Source organism: Hetaerina americana, unplaced genomic scaffold, assembly GCF_022747635.1.
Source record: "Hetaerina americana unplaced genomic scaffold, ioHetAmer1.1.p SCAF_33, whole genome shotgun sequence".
NCBI lineage: Eukaryota > Metazoa > Arthropoda > Insecta > Odonata > Calopterygidae > Hetaerina > Hetaerina americana.
This window is the reverse complement of record NW_027286908.1, coordinates 2,468,198-2,489,001: the sequence shown is the minus strand read 5'-3', so window position 1 is coordinate 2,489,001 and position 20,804 is coordinate 2,468,198. Positions and strand designations below refer to the sequence as shown.

Here is a 20,804-nt window from a genome sequence, read left to right as displayed (position 1 = left end):
CAAGGCTTCCCACCCTGAGGGCGCGGGTTCAAATCCCGGCGGTGTTGAATATTTTTCAGAGGTATCTCGATCCCTACTTGAGGTGCTTTGTGGAGGGCACTTTGAGTGAGTACGCCGTCCGTCGGATGGGACGTTAAACTGTGGACCCCTTGGCGCCTTTCGTAAAGAGTAGGCTAATGCCGACGCCGGGTTTCTCTCCACCCTTCATCCTTTCCTATCCATCCCCTATGGCGCAAATGACCTTAGCTGTCGGTCGCCTCCCCTCAAAACTACTACTTGGTGGCCAATAGGAATCACCCTTTTCCATGTGGGAGCCAGGGTGCAGCCGTCCTCATGGTTGAAATTGCTTGGATTCTTTATTATTTCAACTGCTTCTCTCATCAGTCTCTGGAAATAATGCCCTTCTCTTGCCAGCACTCTTGCTAGATCAAAATTGATCATGTGTCCGGATTTCGACCATGCATGTTCAGCGATTGCCGAGAGTCAGAACTGTTTTTTATCTGTGGTCCTTTGGTGCTCCTTGGTCCTGCATCTGATGGACCGTCCTGTTTGGCTAATGTAGGACTTCCCACACATGCACTTTATCTCATATACACCTTCGTGCATGAGATCAGGGATTTGGTGGCTTAGGTATTATGTCACTGATTTTTCTTGCCATAGAGAACCTAGTTGTTACATTATGCTTTCGTAGCAGCTTACTTATCTTTTCAGCCGTTCAGGCAACATACGGGGTGGTAGCATATTTCGTTGGTTTTTCTTTTTCAGGCTACTCCTTGCGCTGTTTCTTGGCCAGAATCCCATCTACCATCAATTCCATTTCTTTTTCGGCGGTCCTTTTTTGGACAAATTGTTGAGGATATCCGTTTTCACCAGTGCTGAGATGAGATATCTCTTTTCTGATGGGAGTGATTCGGCATCTGAGATGGTGTAGGTGCGATGAACTCGATCGCAAAGGAAGGTAAAAATTTTCCCAGTTGGGTTTCTTTTGAAGAAACGATTTTTTGTAATAAAATGAAATAAAAGATCGTGCTGTGATCAACAGTGAGGAGAGCTACACCCTGGCTCCTGCAAGGGAAAGGGTTATTCCCATTTGTCGCCAAGAAAGAGCCAATCAGAGAGCTCCTGGCCAGCCAGTGTCTACTATATATGGTGGCCAAATTGCAACGCAGATCACTTTGACCTGAAGATGCCTCCAGGATTGGGAGCGAAACAGTGGTCCATCAACTCACCTATGCGACAGTTATTCCCGGAAGCAGCATGAATTCATCAGATAGACCTCGCGGAAGCCTAAGAATCATCTTTAATTGATTTTCTTATTTTTTCTGTCGCTCCATGTATCCCCCAATGCAAAGAATGTACCAATTCATTCATGCTACTTTGGAGACAACAAGTGGACATTATATTTATCATTTCTAGATGACACTTTTTCAACCGACTTTCTTTCTGTGTCCAGATCTACTACCTTGATCAAAAAGTTCCCGGAATAACCACTGTGTGGCGCTCCCATCGTTCCGATTTGAGTTCTGTTTTTTTGTTAAATTGGTACATCTGTTGTTGATATTCCCTTTAAATCTTAGTGTCATAACTTGACATTTGCAAAAGTTACGTAGCCAAGAGTACATCTATCTCTGTGTGTGTTGGCGATTTTTTACAATTGCAGAAATGGATTTAAATTTGCAACAACGAACTTGTATTAAATTTTGCGTAAAAAACGGATTTAGTGGCGCACGGACGTTGGAAATGTTGGAAAAGTGTTTCGGCAACGATTCTCTAAAAAAAACGGTCGTTTACCAGTGGCACGAGCGGTTCAGAAGTGGTCGTGAGTCAATCGAAGATGATGAACGCAGTGGCAGACCATCGACATCGAAAGTCGGTGAAAAAATTGATAAAGTAAAATAAATGTTGGTCAATAACCGCAAATTAACCATCAGAGAAATAGCGGAGGACTTGAACATTGCCTATGGATCCGCCCAAGACATTGTGGTTAATGATTTGGGTTTCCGTCGTGTAGCAGCAAAAGACCTCAATTTCATGCAAAAAAGAGACCGTGTTGACGTCGCAAAAGACATGATTTGCGAGGCTGAATCCGATCCCACATTCATCAAAAGGATCATTACTGGAGACGAGACGTGGGTTTATGAGTACGACACGCAATCCAGACATCAGGCAAGTGAATGGCGTTCACCAAATGAGCCGAGACCAAAAAAACCACGTCGTTTTCAGTCAAAAAAGAAGGCAATGCTGACGGTTTTCATGGATTACAACGGTGTAGTGCATCATGAATTTTTGCCAGAAGGCCAGACAGTAAACAAAGAGTATTATTTGGGCGTTATGAGACGTTTGCGTGAAGCAATTCGCCGAAAGAGACCAGAAATGTGGGCAGAAAACTCGTGGATTTTGCACCATGATAACGCACCGTCGCACAGTGCTATCATTATTCGTAATTTTTTGACGAAAAATGCAACAAATACCATCCAACAGCCACCGAATTCACCTGATTTGGCTCCCTGTGACTTCTTTCTGTTCAATCGAGTTAAAAAACCATTACGGGGAACGCGTTTTAGCAGCCGAGAGGAAGTAATGGAAAAATCGCAGGAAGCACTGATGGACATACCGAAAACCGAATATAAAAATGTTTCGAGGATTGGATCAAGCGCTGGCATAAGTGTGTTGCAGTCGATGGGGATTACTTTGAAGGGGACAATATAGATTTAGATGAATAAACTTGTATTTTTAATTTTCTGAATAAATTCCGGGAAATTTTTGATCAAGGTAGTATACATGGATGAACAATAGGTAAGGTGAACAGAAATGGAACATTTTGCACATTTGGGTTTTAATATTTACATTTTAGTTATTTTTGTATATTTATACCATTCTAAGACACATTCAAAGACATTTCTTATAGTGATTTCAAGTGCCCAAATTGGCTATTTTGGCTTTCCAGTCAATTTTTTTCAAACAAAGCAGGTCATGACTTCAATTTTCGAGACTTAATCAAACTTTTGAAGCAATATATATGAATTTCAAAATATATAATGCCCTGCTATTTCACTATTTAGTGAAATTTCTTAGCTACCACTATTAAAAAGATGACAGTTTTATTGAGTCGTCATATTCCCTATTCCTTAGAAGGAGCTATCATTTTGTCTACTGCACGAAAAACTAGGTTTGAATTCATAATTCATTATTACTTGGATATAGATGGCAGGAAAATCCTCAATTAACAATTATTTTCTCACCTGCATTGTTGCACCATCCCCTTGCGAATGAATCTGCTGTATATTGGCTACCACAGTCTGGTACATGGAAGGCGTCACTGGAACTGTTATCATCCCAGAAACAGACACTGGATACCCTGCAACAAGATTTAAGGCCTTGTTCAAACAGAATTCCACACTTTTTACATTTTTTATCACAGTTGAAAGATTTTTTCACTCATGATTCTCATCAAACTTCATTCCTTCTGCTTCACTATGAAGATGCATTGCACTTTATTATGCTCCACATGGTGAGGGGAAGGATGGTATTTATGTACTAGGGCCTACATTAAATCTCCACATATTTTACAATCGTGGAAGCTTCCTTATCAGTTCCAGCATCAGTTAAAATCCTCATCTTAACTTATTAAAACCACAGGTATTGCAATTTTCCACTAGATATTTTATTTCAACACTACCGGTTTCGATGTTTTCACATCATCATCAGGTGTGAGCACAAGTGCGTATCTTCTCGTATTTTAATATGTTACGCTTCCACCATATCACGCCTGAGACCTCATCATTCGCTCATCTTAACTGTTGAAATTGGGAAGTAGGACTAGAGATTTTTTTTGAGCTGGAGAGCAAATGAGAAGAACATTCTAATGACTATCAGTTTGAGCTCCAATCTACATAATGCATGCACATCTTGTGAGGTACACGGAAAAATATATTCCATGAGCAAAACTAAATACTCTTTTCCTTCATATTGTATATAAAACGACAATTGAAATAAAGAGTCCATGGCTTTCATAAAATATGAGAAGCTTCTTTCACATTAATAATAAACAGAAAGTGGAACCATTACTTTTGCATTTGAATTTGACAAATATTCTACCCAATATCCCACAAGCATACATGTTATTATGACTTCACTTCTTAAATGGAATTCTAAAACAAACACATTTTATATGGTGACAAATTGATACTCATACAGGATAGTTTGAAAAGTTCTCGAAACCAACACCAGATTTCAGCACTAGCATTGGAGTTTCTCATGTAGTAATAGGTAATCTTTTATGAGTAAACACATAAGACGTCAGTGCTCTGGGAAGAGATCTGTGGTGCGGATTCCTCTCTGCTGTTGTTCCCGTGTAATAATTTGTGAAGATTGAAAAATTTGGGATTTGAGCAGCATTAAATACTTGGTGAAGAATGGTATGAAAGCAAAGGAAATTCATGCTGATTTTCAGAATACCCTGGGGGACTCTACTCCTTCATATTCAGCCTTTCCCAAGTGGGCAAACATGTTTATGTTCGGTATGTGGGTCAAAATGTGTCACTACTCCAGATATTATTACAAAAGTGAATAAAATGTATCACAGCAGATTGGTTATCCGTATTTTTCAATTATCTGTGCTTACTCATTATGCATCTATTACCACACACAACCGAAAGTTTACTTTATTCTCCCTTTCCTGTGATGTACTCGGCCAGGTTTGGTTGAATGGACTCTTGGCACCAAACTTTACAATTTGATGCGCACAAGCCCCTTCAAATCAATTTTTATGCATTCATCAATTACCTCATGTATACAATGTGTTTTTAATTTTTCTCCATATATTTTACTCAAAGGTTTACACCAAAACACAAATTACTTAAAAATGTTGTTTAATGTGTCACCAGTCACATCACAATTATTATATCATTCCCAGGAAAATAAACTCTGGCAACATTTTCTGACCTTTTAGAAATATTTTGATTTTAATTATAACTCAATTGAATTGAATTGATAAGTCCCCAAGTATAACTTTAAACTTCCATATAAGGTAAAACATAACGTCATAAAAGCCCAGTAAAAATTCATGGAGTGATTTAAAACAGCATGATTACATGATGATAATATATTTTGAGTTCTTAATAATATGCTTAAAAAGTTATTAAGCTGTCATATTCAGCATTTGTTTTCACAACAGAATAAAAATAAAACAAAGAGAAGAAGAAGAAGTTATCTCCTACCATGTCCATCTTCACCCGTAAGGATTATTTGACCATCTTGCCCCAGCGTTGCTTCTGTGACATTGTTGAGATCAACGGCTACCGGAGTCGACCCATCGCCACCCCCTCCCGCAGCTGCCGCCACCTCCGCTAAAGTCTGCACCGCATGGACAGTTGGCGTTCCATCACTCTGAGAAGTGTGGATCTGGATGAATGAAATTCGGACCATCAAGATTCACACGGTCAAGTTAAGCCAGTCAACCATTAAAATAAAAAAAATCCCAAACCACATTCAACAAAAAAACACAACATAAAGAGCAATGCAAACCCTGAAGGTACTCATTAATCATTCTTAAAAAGGATAAATACTCATTCTTTCCCCGAACAATCAGAAATCATAATAGTAAGAAACCGAAGTCACTTAAGAAATATTAAAAACATTGAATTTACAAGTCGGAGCAAGGTTAAACAGTACAAAGCTGTTAGGTATACTTTTAGGTGCATGTGTATGTAAGATGTAGTTTGAGTGTTTGCATGTGTGTGGGGTGGAAGTGTTCTTGCATGCATGAATGTATGCCATGTTTTTTTTTGTGGATGTATGAATTTTTGGTTCTAGCATGTGGTTTTTTTTTTCTTTTCTAAATTACGGGTGGTGTCCTAACACCCCCAGGACACCACCCGCCACACACCCTTGCGGCGGCTTGCGGGGTGTTAAGTAGATGTAGATGGTTTCCTATTGCACCATAACAAGTCTGTTTGGTTGAATGGCTAGGTTGAACTTTTTCAAAGTTTCATTTAATCAGGATAGTTACTAGAAGCCAAAAGGCCATGCAGTGTGAGCTGCTCCTTTTTGCTTCCGCAAATTTCTGGGGAAAAAGGTGTGGCCGCTAATATTAGCATGAAAATGGTTCCACATTAGTTTTAACTCGATCACATGAGAATAATTAAATTTGCCTCCCTCTACCATTAGAGGAAAATTAACTTATGCCCCGTAGATTATTAATTTGGCCTCATATTCATACTGGTAAGAAAAAAAACAAAGTACTGAAACTACAAATACTGAAAAACTAGCACAAGGTTATCAGTATCCAGCCACTTATTTTCTGATTCCTAAATTATCTGATTTTTCCAGATTTTCTAATCGATGACATTCAAATTCCAAGATACTGCGGGAGATACCACGATAGTAACTTCTTAACTGAGTCATCCACCAATTGTTCATTACAATGCAACAGTTTTAGTGTGTAAAAAATCATTCACCTTGACAGGATTTCGAACCTGGATCCCCATTGCAATAAAATTAAGTTTTGCAGAACATAAGCATGAAAGCACAAAAAATTCTGTTGGTCTCAAGAGACTCTCTCACAAAGTTTGAACATCTTTCTTTAATAAGACTTTTATAAACCATCAACTCTAACTTATGCCACTCTTTCAATATTTCTACATTGATTTAGTGGTAACTATCATTAGATTAGATTCCCTAGATTAATGTATTTAACGGGCCCGAGAAGGTCAAAATACAATTAGTAATTGTATTTGATACTTGAGGCTCGGTAAAGACAAAGAGATAGCATGTAGATTCCCATACCTAAAAGTCAACCATTTTATAAAGATTTTCATGCCATTTTCCAAACAATATTTAATTGTCATGAGGTTTTTGAGGAGGAAAAAAGGGTACAATTAGAACAGGAGGGTATAGACTCAAGCAGGTAGAATAGTTTATGTATCTGGGAAGTGTTTTGGAGTAAAATGGTCAAAGTAGTAGGGATATAAGAAGAAGAATTGTATTAGGCAAATAAGCTTTCACGAGGGGGAGAGATTTGATGACAGGGTCATTGAGTTGTTCTTAATCAGGTTGAGTTCTCAATTGCGGTTCTTAATCAACACGTCTAGAGAAGTAAGGTTTTCATAGAAATAAGGGCAACCACAATTTAAACATTTGCGGAGGTTAGCTATCATGAACACCTAATGTCAAACAAAGTACATGCCACTGTGACATCTGGAGGGTACCGCTGAAATAACAGGAACATGGAAACAGAGGATAGGCTCTAGTCCATACAGTCATTTACGCATTTTTCATCTTTAAAGAATGCAATTTTTTATGCACTAATTAATGCCATGCATCTAAATGCAAAATCAAATGTCTACTAAAAAATGGGAAGTTTCCAGGGGGAAAATCTGATAATGGCATAGAAAGACGGCGGAGGAAATGTAGGTGGATAGTATTGCTTAAAATCAAGAAAGAAGGGAGAATCAAGGTAAGCAAGATATGGGATAAAAGAGAGAGAGTAAGCTTTTTAGATGGCATAAAGGCAAGCTTTAGGTATGAAGAAATGAACAAAGAAAGGGCATAAAGCAAACAAACTGAAGTTCTTGTGAAGTGTATAAGTAAATAGTCATTTGGGACGGTCAAAAACCTACCAATATGGGTAGAATGCCTTGGAATGGTATGAAAATCAAATGACCCACAAGGAGTCAACTTCATGGCACCACTTTGAATAAGCATAGCATAGGTAATAATAATTTCAATGGCACAGCCCACCAATACGCACACAAATTTAAGAATTTCATAAGTCAAAAATGATCCGCTTGGGTCCAATGTGCTTCACAGTTAAGCCACAGAGGTGTCCCATTGAATTCGTGAATATTTCTAAGGACTTTTTCAAAGGAACAAGATGTTCTCACAAACTACTGTCCACGCAATGTCACAAAACAATAATAGCCATGAGTGTTATATCACAAACTGGTTTTGGAGATATATCCGACAAGGTGGCTAACAAAAACTAATAGTGAACTTTTCCAGGTTTAGAGAAAGAAACTTTGCACTTCCACAACAAGTTTCTTTTCCTATCCTCATCATGAGGGAATTTCACAAAGTTAAGCCTGAAACTGTAATGTTTTCCACGTTCGACCAAAAAATTTGAACTCACGATTTCATTAATAAAAGAAAATAGCAACACAATGTGTACCTGTGCTATGATGCCTCTTGAGTATTGCAACTAGCAAAAAAGCAATTCGCAAACAGAAACTCACCTGATTTAAAAAGTGACACATTGGATGGGCATCAAGCGGCACTTTGATTGGTGGCTTTCTTTAAGCTTCAATAAACTAAACATGTATATTTTAAATTAAAGAACCTGAAGTAGACAACCAAGAAAGAATTTCACCAAAAAATCACATGGAACATGACACTCTTTTAAGGATCAGAGACGCAAAATCTTGTAAAAGAGGACCAGCGAAGAATAGAAGCCTCTGAAACATGGTGCTGAAGGGAAAAGAGGACCACATGGAGAAAACTCAATGGCAAAGAAGAACTATAGCACTGACATGGCTGCACCATGAGGCACAATGAATTAGTTAGAAACATAACAACACAAGGGAATATTCCATTAATAAAGACCAAGAGACAATTATATGCGACAAAATAAGGACAGAAAACAAAGAAGTTATCAGGAGGTGAGAGGGAATTAACAATGAATAGAGAAAAATGCCGTAAAAACAATCCTAAAATTGAAATACTGATGATGATGATTCAAAAATTATACTCCAATGAACAAGGAAGTTGTAGTTCTCAAGGGAAGGCATCAACCTACAATGTCAACTCACCCTTCAATTAGAAGGAAATATTAAACTCAGTAACTAGGTTGAAGTGGGTGCAATCCTCTGATAAGGGAATGGATCCATCAGTGATCAGTGCATCATAACAAAACTTCATACAATGGCAGAAAACTAAAATTCACAACACCCATTTAAAAAAAAAACACCCATTTGGCCTATTTTTCAAGATATATTCTTTTGAAAATTGAAGAAATTAAGCTAACTAGTTGAATTGTTACCGTTTAAGATTTTCACAATATTCTCTGAATTTTTTGTTCCTCTAATATTGGTTTTTATCACTCTTTCATTTAGTATTAACATACAAGATTTTGTTCCATAGCACATTAATTTTTCACCTGGCTCTTCCTATTCTTTTCTAGACTTTGATTCATATTTACTGAGTGGCCAGTACTTAATTGGTACTTTTCTGCCTATTAATAAATTTTTCATTCAACCATAGATTCAATATTTTCTTCTACTAGAGATGTTCTAATAAAGTGATGGTTAAAGGGATTTACAACTACCAACTGATTATACCCCAACACTGCCAGTAGATATTCAATGACACTCTGAACTGATATATCCAGTAGTCACTGGGTGGGTCAATAGACATTTGCAACATGTGATTAAGATTTCACACATAGAAAGGGATTGTATACATGCATGCAATTGTAAAAAGAATGAATTGAGCATTGTTTGATTGGTAAATACCTGCTTACCTTTCATCAACATCTTGTTATAAAACTATTTGCAAACCCTTGATCACCACACAACACATCAAACGCTATGAATATTGCTTTGGCATTACACAGTTTTATAAATGAAATAACAGTCAATGCACTATTGGTACTTATTTCACAACTGGACTCTCAGTTAAATGTTTTCTTAGCCTAACATACAGATAAAACAGTATCAGAATTTTACCATCCTATGACAGAATCATCAAAAACATAACCAACTAAAGACCACACTTGGCTTTTTTGCCCAATTTTACAGAAGAAACTCAGGAAGGAACTATCACCCCAAAAATACAAGTATAAAAATGAATATTCCTAGTTCAGTGAAATGGAAGTTGGGAGAATGCTACAGAATTAAAAAGGTTTATAGAGATTTCACCTGCTGAACACAAAAGCAACTGAATAAATACTCATATTTGATATACACCTCAACAGAATTTATATGACAGCTACCTCGGTACGTGTGAGAGTTCAGCCATATTTCTAAGATACTAAACCCAGCTACATATTGTTTGTTTCCTGAGATTTTACTTCCTTCTACATCATATCTTCGGCCTTATCATTTTTTAAGGTAATTTCATTCTATTAGTGACCTCATTTACAGAGATTTTATCAGGACCTTAAACAGTTTGAAAATTAAGAAGTCCCTGAGATGAAGACATTTCCGAGGGTCTGTCATTTCAAATACAACAAAGAAACAGTGGGATCAAAATGTGAACACCAATATTTAACAATAAATTAATAGGAATAAGATAATATCTTATTATTACTCTCCCCATCCCAGAAAATATGTAATTGAGAGTGAATTACAATGCAGATTGTATCACATGATCATAAATTGAAGGAAATAATGAGTCATTTTAAAAATATTCTCCCCCCCCCCCCCCCCGGAACCATTCATAATCATATGTTTTCATGGGTACAATATTTCACAACATGAAATGGTTCAATAACAAAAAATTATTAAAGAATATACCTGCTACTTGCTAATTCAAGCACAGTGAACTCTTTTGCTCTTGTGATAAGCATTTTTTTAAACACCAAAAAAAAACCTTAGGTGGAGTATTTTCATTTTACTTTACTTCTTGTTAAAACTGATTTATATTGTTTAAATAAAGATAAATAAGAACACCTTGAGAATAAATTAGGGTTGGAAATTCTATAACAATGGACTCTCATGTAGGAAACTTGCTAGTAAGTTGAATAGTTGCATTTCAAGTCTGAGCACAATAGAATTGGGCACCTTGCATGCAATAAGTAGAAATAATTTCCATGGTTTGAGTCTCTACTTCGTGAAAATTCATGATCACGGAATAAATAAACTTGGTATTTTTTCACAAAAACAAAATTACTTTTTTGTGTGAATAAATACCAAATTTACTTATTCAGCAATAAGTACAGACATTAATTTTCACATGATGGTGCTATTTCCTTAAACTTAGAAAGTATTTATGCAATAACATCATTAATGATATTTAATCATGTGCAGCAGTGAAGATGACAATGACCAAAATACAACTCTGCTCTTTACTTGGGTTATCCAAAGGCTTCAATAATCAATTGAGAATTTGCATTTACAGTGTTGAAGGACATTAAATGAGGAAGACAGTACCCCCTTCTCAACTATATTTAACATTGAGAGGAGTTGTGCTGCAAAGTTTTTCCTGTTATGATTTTTATTTACAATTATTGCACCTAAATTTATACAAAAAATGGTTAATGCTAATATTATGTATTTTATTAAACTTCTGTTAAATACATAATTTGTAAAAAAAATTTAATATCCTACTTTAATGTATACTTTTTCTTCCCAACTTCAGCCGCACTTCTTCACATGTACCCTCAAAAATGTAAACTCAAGACTTTAACACGTGTAATAAGATTTTGATGAGCTATGCTGGTCAATGGCAGATATATATTTAAATAAGTTGACTGCTTAAAGCAATTCTTCATATTGTTCATGCCATAAGTGATTTCTGTCGCTGGACAACCTTGTCATTCCTATAACTTGGGTATCACCAGCATATTGAAAGTCTTTTGAGGAACCATTGCCATGGATTGTTCGACACACCCCTAAATAAACCTAAATTATTGGTCCGCCACATGCAAGGACATGACTCTTTTGTATGACAACATTCTGTTCATATAAATTGGGAGATACTTGAACGATGAAGAAAGAGAAAGCAGAATAATCTACTCACGAGTTCTCAGTCTTGTAAGAAAAATACTGACTAGTGTTTCACATTAATCCTTGGGTGAGTACTTTTCCATGGATTAAGATGTTACACACTTGGCCCTGATGGGATTCGACCGATGTTTATTGGAATATATACTTCCTCCAGGTAGGAGAGCATGTGGATCACACCACACAATACCTTTGGTGTATCTAGTGCAGAATTTTGATCCTACTCTGGTTGATTTAATTAACAAAAAAATCAAATGAGGACACATTCATTGCAAAATGTATGAAGTGTCTTAAATATATATTACCGGAAACTACTTTAAATTTTTAAATCAACTGGTGGGGGTTGTTCAAGTTTGGTTATCAGGTTTATTGTAATTTTACCAGAATCCATACTACAACATTTAAACGCTTACAAAGTGGCATAAATTACCAAAAGAAATCTTGCATATTATCCATGTTCATTTTTAATGATGAGACTATCTATTCACTGAAAGTACACTTTCCCCACTTAACTAACATTCTCCCCTCTATCACAGTCTTCAACATCTCACTGCCAATCAAAATAACCTGCATTCACTTATCCTGCCTCCATTAGACTTCTCTGAACAATTCCCTATCCTCCCCTCACCATACCTAGCACTTCCTCATTTGTTTTCCTTTCTGTCCCCTAAACCTTCTCCATCTTTCTACACACCTACATTTCAAAGCCTCCAATCTATGTCTAACATCCTGCTTCAGTAACCATTTTCTCGCATCGTACATAACCACGCTCTATATCAAAGTTTTGATGAGCCTTTTCTTAATGTCCTTACTTAACATCCCCGTCATTTACTCCCTCTGCTCGTGGAAGCTTCTTCGTCAAATGCTCTTCTTCTGATTTCCCTACCTTTTTAGGACAATTTAGTTATCAATACTTCCGAGATAGGTAAACTATTCCATCTGATCTAGTTTATGAACCCCAATTTCAAAATTTAACTTAGCCTGTCTCTTCCTCGAAAATTGTATAACCTTCATTTAGTTTGTTCTGATTCTCATTTCATTGAACATTGAACAGCTATTTTGTCTAATCATCTGAAAACCCAATTGATGTTATGAATTCCCAACTGACTTTCCATTCATTCTTATTGAAGATAAGAATGGAAGGAAAGTCAGTGGAATTCATAAAATCAATAGTTCTTTCCGTGCCTCTTTAATCGTTTCCTTAAAATATACATTGAACAGCATTGGTGATAATGGACAACCCTACCCATCTGGAATCACTGTCCCCCACTCGCACCCGAGTAGTCCGAGACATTTACAGGCTGCGGATTAGCCTCCTATCCCTGCACATATTCCTATTTTTTGCAGTATATTAACTCTAACCAATTCACTTTATCAAAGGCCTTTTCAAAATCTAAAAAGCAGACAAATACAGGGTGCAGCGCTTATGTCCGGACAAATTTCAATTTGAATTTCCCGCCATATCGCAGTTCCACTGGAGGTCGCGATTGGCATTCTTGAAAGCTATAGGCACCTAGTAAACAGTCATAACCTCAAAATGGCCAATGTGCTATGTACAATCAAAGAGCCGTTTTATCAAAAGTGTTCGCGCTGGGCGTTCGCCCAGTGAATTAGTTCCGATTCTTGGGGTACCCCAGATCAACTGTTTACGATATTGTGGCTAAGCATAATGCTTCAGAGAAGTCTGGGGAAGGTTTTGTTAACCCGGTAAGGAAACAAGCGTCATGAACAACGACAGAGATCAGGTGCTGATTTCCGAGGATCGCTGAGGAAATTGGTGTCAGAATTGAATGTTAGTGAGCGAACAATGTGTCAGATAGGAGAGGAGGACCTACGATACAAGTGATACACAAAAAAGGTAGGACAGATGCTGTCTGAGGCTGCCAGAACCAAGTGGATTGCTCACTGCAACCTCCTATTGTGTTCTCTAAAAATGAAGCTGCGGGGCGAATCAGATTCTTTTCTGATTAAAAAATTTTCACCGTTGATGTCCCGATTGTTGCTCGAACAAAATTTCCGGCTAGGTGTTGTGTCCAGTGAGGGTGATATCATGCTGCCATATTTCTTTGAAAAGGGACTAACTATCACAAAAGAAGTCTATCTGCAAATTTTGAAGAATGTGAAGCCGTGGATGGTAACTGTGGCCTCAGGGAGAAAATATGTCTTTCAACAGGATGGTGCACCAGCTCATACAAGTCATTTAGTCCAAAACTGGCTGTCAGATAACATTGACATGTTCTGGTCAAAGGAGTTCTGGCCCCCGAATAGTCCGGACTTGAACCCCCTCGACTATTATGTTCGCAGCATAGTCAAAAGAGTGGCTAATAAGACGAGGCGCTCTCATGTCACATTTTTATGCACCGCTATCGTAGCAGCATTCACGAATATGGACAGCTCTGTTTTAGAGAGTGCATGCGATCGATTCAGGACAATATTGGAGGCGGTCAATGAAGCTGAAGGGGGTTACATTGAGTAATGTTACACTTGCCCACCACCTATATACCACTCCTGGTATGTATAAGGATTTTCATTTTTATAATAAATTTGCTTTTAAACAAAAGATTTATACGTCCGGATTTAAGCACCGCACCCTGTATATCCTCATTGAATTCTATGTCCCTTTCTATTAGTGACCTCGAAGTAGTAGTAGTTTTAAGCGTTTTAGGGTGCATCGACAGCTAAGGTCATTTTTGCACCACTCATGACAACTAAAACTACAATTCCTTTTTAATTAGGAATAAATAAATACGATTAAATTCATAAATAAATAAATAAATAATTGTTAAAATCAAAAGGCATTAAAATTATGAGATCCAAAACTATAGCTGCCTCATTAACTGACAATGTAGTGTAGTAAGAAGTTGCAATCAAAACTTTGCTTTTATAATCTTGAAACTAGATGAAAATCAGGAGTTTGAAATTTAGAAGACGTTAGGTTATGGCACTAAAAATCATGCTTAATGGGGAAGATTCACTGTCAGGTGAAAATGAGTTGAAATTTCAGATTAGGATGGGTGAAATCACATCTTCCAGAAAAAGCATAATATTATGCAACTAGCGCTGTCAGGATTGACTGCATAAATTCAGTGGAAAGGACTTTCCTGGATTGTTTCCAGTAAACTTATTGGAGAGTTAACACCCGTTTTTGAAATTCGCAGGACAAAAAAGTTGGGAGTTCAATGCATGATATAGTGGGGTTGTGTGAACACAGAGGCATCCCATCCATGCGCAAGAGAAATGTTTTCATCCATCCCATGTTTCCTTAGACAATGACAAGTGGAATTTTGCTAAACAAGCTATTTGCACAGAGTGATTCACTTAGTAAGCAACAATGAAAAAAAAAACAATATTTTGATGAAAATGAGTTGCTTAATGAGTGTCATGGGAAGAGGGGCATTTCCAGAATGATTGTGCATGCCTGCTGTTTCACTTTGTGTGTTTAGCATTCGTTTTACTAGCACCCTAGTGGGGCCAGTGATCGCACATTTTTCCAAACTTGTGTTCAGACATTTTTTGCAATTTTTTGCAAAGTTTATTAATATTTTGTGCATCGTTTCATAAATGTTCCTAGAAAAATAAGCTGCAAGAAGACAGCCAGAAGAGAATAAAAATAACCGTTGAAACGAAGGCAAGTGCAAGGTGTGAACGTGACTGATCTAGAACGCACATACAATCAGTCGACCAAAAAAATTCATTTTCTCCAAGAACAATGACAAGATTAAGGAGATGGATGCTTCAAAGAGAGTGACAAAATATCTACACCTAAGATACATATTCTCGGATATACTGAAATATTGCTTCTCATATGGATAAACGAAAAGTAATTGTAACGCAACACTATTAATGAGAATATAATTTGTAATAATGGGCAAATGATTTTCCCCAGCCATGTTAAGAAGATGTCAGGATCATCAACGGCCGAAGAAGTATTTAAGGGGAAAGCGCATGGTTCGAGAAGTTTACATGAAGAACCAGCATCCACAGTGCTCTGAGGCATGGTGATGCAGCAAGCTGTGTGTCAAAGGCAGCAGAGATCTTCATCAGTGACTTCAAGAATGTTGTAGATTCTGAGGGTTACTGCCCTGAAGAGGTTTTTAATTGCGATTGAGACAGGCTTCTTTTGGAAAAATCTACCATAACGAACCTATATTTATACACATAATAGTAGATGAGAATGCATTGCTCTGCTACAAGCCAGTGAGATGATATGTCACCAGTTAAGTAAACAAAAAAGAATAAGTAATACAGAAAATAACCATAATTTAATTTCATGTGCTTATCATCAGCAATTTCACTAATGACCACACTAATGAATTGTATTGATGACCCACTAAATAGGTCTAATGTTTACATATGATTCCATTCTCAGAACTTTCCAAAAATTCTTTCATATTTACTTTGTCATTCAAGCTTATAACAGTTTAAACCATTACGAAAACAATTTTTAACTAAATAAAATGAAAAAAAAATTGCACATTTTCAACATATCCTCATTCTTTCATGTTTCATTGCTACTACGAGCAGATTTTTTAGTCAAGCGAATTTCATTAGGTATATTTTTTGTGGAGAAGCTCTCCAGAAGATTTTTCTTCTACTTTCTAAGTACTGACAAATGTGAATATCTTTCAAAATCAGGCAATTTAAAATTCTTTCCAAATGGTTATATAATTTCTCCAAACACTCCACAAACCATTATTCCCATACCATGTTATCCAACGTTAGGCAGATGCTCTGCATGCTCCTTCCTTCCCACCATGTAAAAACAATGTAACTAAGATAATACACACTACTATAATCCTTAAAAACTCTCACCGTGGCCACACCCTGAACTTGTGCAGTCGTTCCGTCGGGTAGGGTGATGATTGGATTGTTCGGGTCCACTTGGATGATTGACACTGTCCCATCGGGATTGCTTATTGTCTGCAACATAGTTGATGCATACTGAGGTGCCACCTGGTGTATGTGATTAGGATTCACTTTGTGAGGTACTTTAGTCAACATTGCACCCTCCGTCGTCACAATGGACCCAGCTGCCGGTCCAGCCACCACCACTCCCTTCGGATTAGAAATAATGCTGGCACCGGCTGCAGCTAGACTAGCCTCATCCTCCTCACTGAACACTGGGAGGAGATCTTCCCTGCCATGGTATTTGTAGCAGTTCACCACTATCTGCCTTAATGCGTGCGTCCAAGACATCTGAAATTAAACAAGCAATTCACTTACACCAGGTTGGAAAGAGGTTTCTCCTTTTATAGATTCTAAAAGAAATGCAAATCAGTAATTCAAACCTATTTAAATGAAGGGGATAAGAAGAGAGAAGACTGAGGCATTGCATGTGGTTCTTTATTTTGCAAAAGAAAATCAGTCAGCCCTGCCCATTTGGTCACAATCGTGATACTAGAAAGAAGAAAGTATTTCATCTGCCCTTTTGGATAATCGAACAAAACAAAGAAAAACTTCAAGGTCATAGGGTTGAATATGTTTAACTCTTTCGCTGTGGTTCACTCTCCAGAATTCTACTTCTCATATGAGGCAAAAATGGAGGGTATTGTGACTCTGTAAACCTTTTTACTTGCGAAATAATAAAATAATGGAAATAATAAAAATAATCTAGATTTGCTGTTTATTTAATGGAAAAATTCAATAAATTTATTATGACTGGCATAATTTTTATAAAATTTCTCAGTATGATAGCGTACCACAGAAAGGATGAAAAGGTACAGTCACAGCAGCCTGCCATGCAATCATTCTGAGTACATTCACAGCGGTAAAAAGGTTAATGGACTACCTGATGAGGCTGGAATAGTAATTTTTTGTCAGCTTTAGAAAAGGTGTCAAAGGATGGCTACAGTCCCATACACTGTATAATATTGCTGAGGTCTATGGTTTGAACTTTTCAGAACTGGCTGCTTCCTTTTTTATTTGGTAATGACTTCTAATTGATTTTGCTACATAGTACAGTCTGAGCTACATTATTTTTTGATGACTAATTCCCTGTACCTGTGATTCACATATTTCAGCATTGTGTATAAGATTTCTTTTTTTTTTGTAATTCTGTACAATTTCTTGATGAGGAGGAATCCTTGTAAACCATGAACAAGTGAGTGAAAGTGATTCACAAAGATCTAACACACCCGAGTGATTGAGTGACTGAGAACTTGAAATTGGGCCTTTTTCTTTTTTGATTTTTATCTTAATTTTTTTTCATTCCTGTATGAGTACAACGGGTTCCAAGCATAGGAGATATCCTTGCAAACCCCGAGTGCGTGTATGTGAATGGGATTCACAAGAGTGACCTCCTATGCCAGTAACCTGTCAATCAAACAGATGAACAGAAATTATAAAACAGATGTACGTGCAATTTTGCTCATTCACTCGATCCCTCGGGTGTGTTAGGAAACTACAAACTAACTAGGCACATAGCCACTAAGCAATTACATTTAGTCTATAAAAAAGTTGTAATGACTTGAAACAAATGCCATAGGTAATCATTACATATAAAATATTGCCAGTGAAAATCAGTGCATATATTTATCATCTGCTAGCTTATGTATTATTACTAGACTTTCAAGTACCTTCTGCTTCTCTTCCTCAGACCGAGCATCCATCCTCACATTTGCCCATGGCAGCTCCTTCGGCCACCATGGTGGCCTCGTTGACTCCTTGCCCCAGCCAGGTTTCCCTCGACCTTGGCAAAAACAAAAGAAAAGTCATTTCATTAGTCAGTGCAACACCTACATATTTCATCTAAACCCTGCAATTGTCCCTCTTCATTTGTAAGCTAATTACACTTCACTAGAAACACCATTATTACATCGCATTCTCAATATATAATGAGAATTTGCAATCCCTGGAAAATACCTCATTCTTACGAATTCTTGTTATTATCGAAGATTTCATCAATAAAATGAAAGGGATAATATTCTGGCAGTAATAAAAGGCTGTGATAGAATTTAGCATAAAATGTAGAAACACTGTTTTGTGACACATAGATATCCTTGGTTTGTGTACTGATCTTTTTTCCTAGAGAGCGACCAACCAATTCTTCCAATTCTTGGATATTCTTCCAATATTTGGTGCAAAATTCTATTAATACCACAGAAGAATTATTTCCTCTCACATTATCTTTAATTGCTGTAAGAGCCCACCAAACTCTGTCTTAATAATCAATCACTATCTAACTTTTATAACCTTCACGTTAGTATAAATGTTGCTGTGCACATTTTTCATCACAAGCATATCAACCAGGAAACTATTAATAATGATTTACTGCACATTTTTATGGATTTGCATGTTTTTCAGAGCATTCACTGCCATATTGTAAACACACCAAGAGTGAGCTACTCTCTGAACTCGGGATAGTGAATTAAAACTTTTTCCATGGGATCATGAATGGACACTGCAGGTCACCTGTGCACTGTCTTCTGCAAACCTTCAATTCCTCATTTTTCTTTTTTCTGAAATTTATCTCTCATCCCCCATTTTGTCTTTCATGTGCTCAATCCACAGACTTCAGCTCTAATCACCAGTGTTACGTGGTGGTTGAAAGCACTTTTCTTCCCTTGTGACCCAGCTATGAGTTTTGTTGAAATCCAGGCTTTTTGTCTACGTTTCACATAATGTAAATAATTTTCACCCCTATACTTATCCTTCATATATGCTGCCCATAAAAAATTGTTTTTGTTCTTAGTTTTGCTATTCACTTCACGATGGTTCTATGTTCCTGTAAATTTATAATTGCACCCTTACAAAAATTACTGAAAAGAGAAAAAATGTACTTTCCATTGATAAAAATCATGAATTATTCACCTGCAATGAAAAAGAAGTGCCCTCTCATAGGTATACGTTAAAATCACCACCACAGTTTCTAAATATTCCAGTGATCTAAGTTTTTTGATTATCATTTACTTTAAATAGTACTTCAATTTGTTGATAAACCAATGAGAAGGCCTACTTGCTTGGGTTATTTATGCAATAATAATGAGTACTGAATCACCTTGGGCAATAGTGTCGATTGCTGTGATATTACTTACCAGTTGAGTATTTCAGCATTAAGGGAATGAACGCTCTCAGTTGAGCTTGAGTCATCTTCTCGACGGGAGTGGGAATGCCATCAATTATGAGCGGGGGAAGTTCATAGAGCGACGGGTCTTCCTGAGGCGGCGGAGGGGCCTGCTGCGCCAACGCTGTTTCCAATTCTTGCATCACAACAGACCTCAAGTTTTTCACCTTTCAAAAAGACATGAATGACACAATTTAGCAGGAAAAACTGAACACAAGAACATGCATGCCAAAATGAGCACCTTTGGCCAAATATTATCAGAGATCAACTCATTCGCAAGTTTTCATATTTCATTAATGGTCAAAGTTTACGATTACCTTTATGGATGTTGCTAAATTTTCTAGACTCGATTCAAAATTTATTCCATTATTGTATTTACTGATCAAATGTTAAATATATCACTTCACGTAATTCTTTACGTGGTGTGCCGGTTTAAAGCTTATATTTATAAAAACCACAATGCAAAACTTACTGCCGGCATAAACCACTCAACATTCTAGATTTACATTCTGAATGACAATATAGATGAGAGATAATGATAATATAGCATATTTGACTAAGATAATAGCATTTAATATTAGGGAGTTTGATTGCCATTTTCAAAGGAAATATCAGTTTTGAATGAACTTGAAACTGAACTCTTAATTTTTATGATTTTTCCATTACGACTAATTTCTACAATTAACAGATTTAGCATATAATCCTTGCAATGATTCTTTTAAAGGGTACAAATGGAATGCCAAATGAAACTTACAGAAAAGCAAGATTTTACAAAAAAACTTAAACCCTTTAAACCTGGTCAAAAAAATTCCATTGCCATTTCCATAACAAATGTACATGATATAATTTTCACAATATGTAGATGAAGGTCATCATGGGGTACTTACAGAAAAGCAATGAACACTCTCAGTTGAGCTAACTAAAAACTGAATGCATTCAAACAAGCCATGAACAGAATTTATTTATTCAGAATATGTTTTACAAAATGATGTGCTCTCCTGTAGCATATGGGCCAAGTTATTAGC

General features: G+C 36.8%; 1 protein-coding gene across 1 annotated transcript in view; it reads right to left on the bottom strand.

The window, feature by feature from the left end:
• LOC139691381 (DNA-binding protein P3A2-like) overlaps positions 1-20,804 on the bottom strand; it is a 31,109-nt gene that overhangs the window by 6,626 nt on the left and 3,679 nt on the right. The window contains exons 4-8 of the mRNA XM_071589181.1: positions 19,751-19,946; positions 18,293-18,405; positions 16,530-16,913; positions 5,220-5,403; positions 3,243-3,358 (exon numbers count right to left, since the gene is read on the bottom strand). Of these exons, the coding sequence (XP_071445282.1) occupies positions 3,243-3,358; positions 5,220-5,403; positions 16,530-16,913; positions 18,293-18,405; positions 19,751-19,946 (993 nt within the window). The remainder of the gene's footprint in view (positions 1-3,242; positions 3,359-5,219; positions 5,404-16,529; positions 16,914-18,292; positions 18,406-19,750; positions 19,947-20,804) is intronic.